Source organism: Opisthorchis viverrini, assembly GCF_000715545.1.
Source record: "Opisthorchis viverrini unplaced genomic scaffold opera_v5_19, whole genome shotgun sequence".
Lineage (NCBI taxonomy): Eukaryota > Metazoa > Platyhelminthes > Trematoda > Opisthorchiida > Opisthorchiidae > Opisthorchis > Opisthorchis viverrini.
The window spans coordinates 2,187,219-2,196,502 of NW_008751675.1; the positions used below are offsets into that span (position 1 = coordinate 2,187,219).

General features: G+C 43.3%; 1 protein-coding gene across 1 annotated transcript in view; it reads right to left on the reverse strand.

Moving 5' to 3' along the window:
- The window catches only part of T265_01774 (hypothetical protein), a gene marked incomplete at both ends in the record, with an annotated part of 45,382 nt that overhangs the window by 23,273 nt on the left and 12,825 nt on the right, over positions 1–9,284 (reverse strand). Inside the window, one exon of the mRNA XM_009165864.1 lies at positions 3,473–3,749. Within this exon, the coding sequence (XP_009164128.1) occupies positions 3,473–3,749 (277 nt within the window). The remainder of the gene's footprint in view (positions 1–3,472; positions 3,750–9,284) is intronic.

Genomic DNA, 9,284 nt, shown 5'->3' on the forward strand with positions numbered 1-9,284 from the left:
TATATAAATGCTTAGCAGAAGGAATGACACCGGTTGCACCTCCTGAGACCTGGACCTATAAGAGGCAGTCCAGCATGCCGTTTGTAAAAGTCAGCGGTCTCGCAAATTCTGAACAGGCTTAAGAATGACAGGCGTGCACAGTTGTTTTCTGGGAAGGTTCTCGCAAAACACTGTGGCCCATTTTCGTGACAGCTTGATTGGTACGTAAAAGCCACTGGAATTCCGGTATTTTTGTGTCCAAGGCTAATTAATAAACCACATTCCTTCGAAACGTTTCATTATTTTGGCAGTTCTGTAAAGTGAACTCCAGAGTTTCTACAAAGTGAAGTGCAAACTAATAAAACCTGTTTGTTTGTAATCGTTGGGACCTGTGGACAAAGTGCCCACATGAATGCTGGGTGGCGCTAGTCTCGCCGGTTCTTCTACTGTCGGGTTTATTCACACCCCTGGAGGTATGCAAAGCCCTACCTTTTTGTTGCGGTACTGACTACTGCACTGGACTTATTCCCTTATTTGGTTGACCAATACTCACTTACTTAGCAGAGATGCCTTCGGACCTTTCTGTTGAACTAACTTTCGGTGAGAGGCCAAGTTCTCTCTCACATGAGTCGAGTTCAGACTCAAGCTATTCATTTTTATCCCCCTTTATGTGAAATTAAAACGGAATGTATTCTTCGAGAAATGCGTATGATATTCATGAGGTTGACGGAAACTCAGGGACGGCGCCTACCTGATGAGACCTAAGAAGGGTGAAACCGGTCGTGGGCTGTCGAAGAGTTTCCAGCAACCTTGTGAGTAGTTTCCTTTACGGAATGTATTCTTCTACAGTCAGAACTCATGCTCTGAAGGAGACACTCTGAAGGAAGCACGTAAACCGGTTTGAACCCTAGAACGTTATTTGCTCGAAGGGCTAAACCAAAGCAAAACTAGAATGCTGTAAATGAGGGAACCGTTTTGTAGCCGACGTACCGTTGTTATGCATGGAGACAGTACTCTATTTAATGATTACACTCGTGATACCCCAGGAAAATACAGAGTTACATAAGAGTGCATGTGATTTATTCAATTTGGGACTTATTTGCTCGGGGCACGATTCACTCTTTCGTTTTGAGCTGTCTACCAACGTATGGATGTGCAATCCACCGATTTCTCCTTTAGCGAAGACGTGTAATCACCTTGCAGATGGGTAAAACGAGGTGGGTTGCGTTCACTCCTGGGCTGATTTTTTATCTGAATTCTTGTAAGGTGTTTCGGATTAGTTTACGCTATCTAGCGAAACAGATTAGGTCATGGTTGACCTTCTGATTGCGCCACATTCTCAGAATCTAACCGGATATTTCAAAAAAGATTCATGACCTTTACCTTGCCCGCAAATATTTTTCTACCTTCACATCCCACACATTAGCATACGACGAAAACAATCTGTAGTATATTGTCGTTTTTCGACGGTCACTTTCATTAGCAGAAACGTTCCGAAATTAAACTTCTGATTGATGGCACGTGAAAACAAACTATACTCTAGTTGCAGACTCCTAGCACTGCGTGCTCTGAGAATCGAACCATGGGAAGAACAGAGTTTGTTTAGCGCGGTGAGTCACAACAAGCAGGGCTGTTTTTCGAGTAGGCTGTACAGCGTGACAAAGAAAACGATGGCAATGCAAGGACCAATAGGAAACAAAGGCAGTCAACCATCTAATCAATGGGAGACGAGCAGCATGTCACAGGGCTAATGGCATGTGGCCGGATAAATTGTCCGAACGCTGACAATCGATTAGTTACAAAACCCTTCCGAAAGTGACAGCAAAACACTTGTGAAGTCTTGTCGCTATGGTCTTACTAGCAGATATGCTTGCTGCCTCCCACTTCTTTATTTCGATCTAAGCTCACTCACAAGGTGCATCCTGACATCATTTTACTTAAAGTTGACGCGTATGACACTCAACTTTCGTCATATTGAAATTCACACTGAACTTCGGGTTGCATTCGCGCGAACTTATTTTTTGTTATGTTTTCCTATGTCCTCTCATCTTGGATGTTGTCCAGCGGGGCATACCGAGGAACGGTCAGAAGAAATCTCACCCTGTTACAGCCACTGGACAGCAAAGCTTCGTTGGAGAAAACAGTACATTCCTATGTATCATCTAACCATGTTGAAAGTGCTTCAAAGCCAAAACCAGAAAAAAAAACAAATTGGGGAAATTTTGACGTTAAAAATTGAAAGATTGAAGGACTTTCTATGGATTTCAAAAAATATGGATCCTGATCATACACTCTGACAGCATAGGATATGCTTTAGATGTTCGGTAGTTTGGTGTACGGTGACCTCTTTCTAGCCGGGGTCACATTATGGGAAATAGTGCGGTAATACGAAACCTCAGAGTAAAAGCCGTAGTCAATGACTGTCAGGCCACTAATTCAGAATGGTCAGAAAACAGGCCGAGACTCAATAACTACTCGAAAACCCAAGAGGAACCAAATTAGGAGAAGCGAGATGAGAGCAAGCCTCCAGATGACACATTGCCCCTTAAGAAGACCTAACGATGGAGCTATTCAACGACTGATTAAAACAGAGGGCTTTCCAACAGACCATGAGCGAGAACGATTGGTGTGCATCAGTCCCAGTCATCGGTTCATCATGGAAACACTCAAAGTCAATAGTCGATCGGGGACTGTGTCAAGATGTCGAAATCAGACCCTATAAAAACGATTGTGTGTGAGCCACGTGCGAATAACCGTTTGCCCAATTTCCTGGTATCTTCAAATCATCTATACTAAACCGCCTTGAACTATCTCAACCTTGTGGAGGCTGGTCACGCGACGTCATACTTCGGGAGAACAGTGCGTTTGTCACCAAGGTTATTGTTAGCCTAATACATGATAAGCATAACGTGAATTCTTCCTAATTCTAAAATATCCGACGCTCGATGAGGGCACCAACTTCGCCCCGAAACATGTAAAGCAGGGAACTCCTTTATTAATCCCTAGCCTCAAAAAAGAAAGCCAATACTTAAAAATGGAGTAGGATGCCACAGGAATGCAGTTCCCTCCCACGCGTCACGTGATTCAGCGGCGTCACAGGACCCCTCCATGTATGGACCACCCGCGGTGTGGCGACCGATAATTCTACTTAATTCCAACAAACGAACAAGGTGCGCTCTCGTGACTACCGCTTTGTTTTGATATATTTAGCTTTCCGCCATTAATTAGACTGACTGTTCTTCAAATAAACTTTGTAACTGTTGTCTAATGCAGTCATATACTTTATGGCTGTTCAAAGTTCGTTAGTAGGAAAAAATTCTTGCGGCAAACCAGGCGACAAGCAGGTTAGTGTACCGTGAACCCATCAAGAAACTTGACTTACACACGACTATTGCCTTGATAGAATGTATTTCTACGATTCTAGTAACTCCGGTCTCCAGAACCCTTAGTCTTGAAAACATCTTTGTGTGATGAGAAATGCACGGTGACTTACTCTGCAACGATTGGGACCAGGTCAAAGTATTTTCCAGCTGCGTAGAGATCTCCAGCTTCCAGGGTGATCATGTCCGCATAGCCTTCTTGAATAAGTCGCATACAATCGATAGCGGAATCTGCCTGAATACAATTCAGATCGGGCTGTATACGGCGTGCGGCAAACGCACTTTTCATGCGTCCGCATTTGGCCATTTCAAATTGATCGATCACGCACCAATTCATTGTGGGAAGTGGACACTGCTCGAGTTTTTGCAATTCATCCAAAAAATTCGGACCTGCTCAACGAAATCAATAGAACTTAATCAAGCCAGGTTCTGAAAAATTGTTGGTTTTGTACGACACAGTCAGAATACGCAAAACAGGATGAAAAGAAAGACAGTGTGGTTTAGTTGGTGATACACTTGCACAACGGCGTTTGATTGAGGTAATGAGGTGTATTTGTACTTCTCACTTTCTACTGTCGCCTATTTTAACGTAGTATCTCTAATTCAGAGTTACATACTTCCGTACTCATCTTTACTTTCGAGTAACATTGCACAAACCCATAGAAATATCGTGCAACATGGCGTGAGGTTGTGAGATGCTAGTGAATTCAGTCCAGGTGGACCTCACATATGAAAACGGGATGAAAGTTTAACACTGTCGCCTTAACTTTTCATTCGTTTGCATTCGTCATTATCATCCAGGGGAGAGCACGAAGCCCTAGATCTACTTAATCAAGCTAGACTCCGGACCAGGTTACAACATATCAATAAATGGATATTAAGCATATATAGTCCTTATTTTCTAGTGTCTCTTATATGTTGACACCGTCTTATGTTAGAAATTCCTATGTATGCCTTGGTTGCCATTCATAGTTCAAAGCAGTTGACGATGTAGACCCCCTACTACTCACATTGACACAAGTATCACATTCAGCGAAAGAATAAACGGTTGGTCTTGATCTCGATTTCTCAGTAGATCTCTCCGTCATTTTCTTCAGTCATTTTAAGCAGCATCTGAAATGATTGGTACGAAAGCTGTCAAAATCATTTTTCGACGAGTATACTCCGCCCTATGTGGAAGTCGGTCATTCAGTCTTCATTCACCCCCTTGAATGTTGAATTTGATGTTCTAGTTGAGTGGACCCAATTAAACCATCGTTCACGGTGTTAGGAATAATTTGCCGTCAACATCACTTACTGTCTGTAGGGTGCCCGTTCCCACCTTGAAAACAACTCTCTATCGTGAGGAGCTCGCTCACTGTGCACTACCAATGGCGCTGCACGGTAGTTGTGCCACTAACCCACCGCTACGCATAATTACGCTCCCCATTAACGCACTGATGATGTCACCTCGATTGGTGATGAAACGTTTGCAATCAAATTGCCCAGCTCAGCGAACAAGCCAACACTTGGAGGAACTTTGTGAATTCAGTTGAATATGCATTGTGGGGAACGCATTCCTCTTACCCCTATGACCAACGGTCCGTTGGTTCGCTTAACGTTTGTCTCCTCTCTCAGTCACTTTTCCATCGATATGTGAACTGGAACCCTGCAAAAGGTTGATGAAGATCAATGTATAATCTTGGACGTTTAGAATTTCTTTATTCGTGAAAGGAACTAGGCCTTCGCTGCGGAGTTGTTAATTAGAAAATGCCAACTGACCGGTTACAGACTATTGGACAGGGAAGCATTTGCATCTTATTTACAAAAACTGAACACCCACGTTCCCCTGAACGCGTCTTCTTCAACTCTCCTGGATATTCATTGACTCCAATCATTCATTGCTCAAATCCAAGCAAGTGCTACAAGGCGACTCCACAAATTCCGAAACAGATCTCCCCTTTTCAAGAGACGCAAAGCGAAACTCCAAGAACAAAACATACTACTCGCATGCCTCCCCATCAGTAGTGTCACCATTACACTCGTAATTCGTATAGACAGGTCATCCAGTGCGACCTTTGGGAGTGGACCCAAGCAGTATTCGGTTGGGTCTATTCGATCTCCATGTTCAGAGGTGATGCGTTTTCGAATGTCTGCGCAGGTGTACCATACCAAGCTGCATACCGGAATCAAATATACGGATTAAGCCTACTCTATGGGATGAAAAAATACGTGTAACGTCCTCAGCCCGTGGATCCACCTACTAGACAAGCTTCTCCAGAGCAATCCGTTTAGTTGCCCACACCCTCCGACGATCAATTTAGAAGCCCCGCATCCCAAAAACTTTGGAACAAAAAAGTGCGCACTATCAGTATGTATATTGAACGGGATTGCAAGTTTCTCCGGGGACTTGAACCCAGGTTGTCTTTCGCTCCCCGTCCTCCTGCATAACTTTCTTTTTTTCGCCATGGATCACTAGGCAACAGCTCATTCACCTACACGGTCAATGACAAAAGTGTAGTTGTTAGCTTAGCTGACCGTGAATACTATTCATTTATCCTTCGAATAATCCCACAAGCTGCCTACTTAGCCCCACTACTGAAATAAATCGATAAAGTCTGGCCTAGTCGTGTTTTATGAGTACTCGCTCAATGAGGTATGTCTAGCCACTGATCCACTCATTATTTCAGATTTCTGGCCAGTGTTATTGACTAAGTTCGGCATCCAATCGGATAGCTGAACGGAGGATCGATTGAAATGACTTTCAAACCCGATAATTCAGCCTGTCGCAATTAAATTTACACCGTATCGGCTGGCATTGATATGACCTTAACTAATGGACTGCAATTAGGCGGTTCAACCAGAAAGTGCAGATCAACTCGGGCTGAGATGATCGATTGAAGTGTATGGTGAGCATGCCTAACAGTGCTTTGGAGCTTGTAATTTAGAACCTCAGGTTGTATGGCCTCTTGGTGATAGAGTTGGCTGTCAGTAAACTGGACAAATGAGGTGACCGACCGACATAATCCTCAGGTTGTATGGCCTCTTGGTGATAGAGTTGGCTGTCAGTAAACTGGACAAATGAGGTGACCGACCCGACATAATTCCCCCCTCGCAATAGTATGCAAATCACCGTCATGGATGCATCAATACGCATATTTTTGGTGGAGTCAACTCAGTCGCCCTGGTAACTACCCTCTCCCCGGATGGGAACCGTGGGGCGTAAAAAATCACGGGTTAGTGACCTTGATGGGCGAGGCATTTTCACGTGACCGATGGCGTTCTTCCGTTAAAGCTATCGCCTTAACTGCCTATTTATTGTCGGTGCTCAAGTTAGACGAGTGCTTCCAACGGGTGGCACTCATGCCCTTGTATTATCCTTATCTTCGGCAAACGAAGCTGTGGCAGCTGGAACGATTGCATTTCTGTGCACGGTTTGTAGGATGAACTGAACTGAACTGAACTGGTAAAGTATGGTTGCATCGATTCGGCGTGCATGTTAAGTCATTGGTGTTTTTTATGGCCTCCACCAGGCAACTTGTGTTCGGCAACCATTTAAGCAACATTTCTGTGGTTGTTTATTGTTCATTGTGACATAAATATCCGGTGGAAAGCGACACTCGCATATAATTATGGGTAGGAGGATAAGATTTTCATTTTGAACACTACTATTAATAGTAATAAAAAATACAGAGCAAAATTATGAATAGATCGTGTTTTGAAGATTGACCAGATGCTTTCAACACAAGAAAGTCGTGCACAATTAAATCTGAATGCACTTCTTAAGATTCTTCTCTCCCATCCCCAGTTAGCCCGCCTTACCTTCCTAGGTTGAGCACATACCTATGGTCCACCGCTTCAGAGACCAGTGTGTTGGCGGTACGTTCTGTAGAACGGCTCTGGTCTGATCAAACTGTCTGTATTTAATTTCTCTGTTTTTTTTTGAAGTTACACGCACCAGATTCCTACCGCAGCTTGGCGAAATTTGAAACAATTTTTACTCTGTTGATCAAGATGGATTTATTCATATTCCAAAGGTGAATTTACGAGAAATGACAGTAGTTCGTAACGCTCAGTATTATTTGAATTGATGGTCTCAAAAACGAACACGAAGATGGCAGAGTTATTTTGTACTCAGGAAAGGTGTACAACATTAGGATACCGCGAAGTACCTCTATATGAACTCTTTTTGTCTTGAATCCGAAAAAGCAGTCAGACAAACGAGTAGCCTATTAGCTAATCGGTCGGTCAGTCAGTCATCAACTCAGGTGACCAACCAACCAACCGATCAATATCTCGTTTGATCAGGTCAATCAGTTAATCCATCGATCAAGGTACACGAACCTGGTCCGTCTTATTCACCAACAGGCCCAAAAAGTAGGGCCGTGACGTAAGCCAGGAACGGGTTATATCAATCAAGCAAGAGATGCGAAAAATGTTACAACGACCTAGGATTGACAAAGATTGAAAAGAAGCAATGCTTGAATTTATGCACCAATAAACGTAGTGGTTAGCGTTAATAAAAGTTTTTTCCTCACATCGAATATATGACGACGAATATGCTTCAAAATTCTGAGTCAAGAGGCGAATAATGAAGCAAAGATGAAATTTTTCACACGACAACATTGCTTTATAGGATTTTCCTGGCCAAAAAACACCCCATATAAAAAGCTATATAAACAAGGAAGATTCAGCAGGTACAAACTCAAAGAAATTATATAACCATCTGCTCAGTAGTTGAAACGATGTGTAAATGGGCGTTTCCCTATCCTGATACAATTTCCACCGATACTGCTACTTGTTATGTACTTTTCACCCGGAACTTCTTATTGGCTCTCAATGCCTGTTACCCATCGGTCACGTATTACTGCCAATATCTGTTGAGCTACTAGGTATTTGAAGATTCTGACGGATGAAATATGTGACTAAAATTGTACCGATCACTTATCAGATCTTACAAAAAGCGGAGTTACTGAAGCCCTCATCGACTGTAATGCTTGTCAGTGCCGCGGACAAACCAAATCGTTTTTTTGAAGATTTTGAAAGAGCAGCTGATCGAATACCATTTCTATACTTCCGTTCTAGAGGATACTCTACTGAACAAAATTCCAGTTTGACAGTGGGGTACTGCATTTTCAGTTCGAATGTCCGCACTTCCGAGCTCTGTGTGGCGCAGGATGAAAAACCGATGTTTATTTCATAGACTTTGCAAGAGGAGTGTGATCCCTGGTCCGGACCCAACTAGACTCAGTTTTCCGTGAAAACGACAACACGTAATGGATAGCGCAGTGGTCAAACCGATTCAGTGAGAAAGCTGGCGAATGACTGTGTAACCTTTTAGTTGAGAAATAAGTCGAAAACTTCACTAAAAACCATTAGTTTTTTATGGAATGGCTGTAGGACCTACGAAGCGGAACGCTTCTCCATGGTCAGATGAACCGGAATATTTACAGGCGCTCGTAGAAGGGGATTTATCAGCAAATTACACAGGACTACACCGTTTACTTTGAGTCACCTGAGATCGTTACCTTAACAGTGATCGTGTAATTCCACTGACTGGTGATTATTCAACCCTACCGAATTAAGTCTTTCATCAGTGCCTGACAGTTGTATTAGTTGTGATTGTAGTGTCACAGATGAGGTGAATGCACGAATCTGCAAGGCTCGGGCCGCGTTTGCTAATTTGGGACACCTATGGCGTCAAAATGGTTTATCCCTGAATCTGAAGGGACGTGTGTATCAAGCTACAGTACGGGCTGTCTTGTTGTATGGATGTGAGATTTGGCCTATTCGAGCAGCGGAACTGAGACGTGTTCAGTTGTTCGACAATCGTTGTCACAGAACCATAGCTCGTGTGGGCTGGTGTCGGCGAATCCGTAATGAGGCAGTTAGAAAGCGCGTTTTCGGTTGTGTAACGGGTACTTCCATTGAAGAATGTGTCCAGCA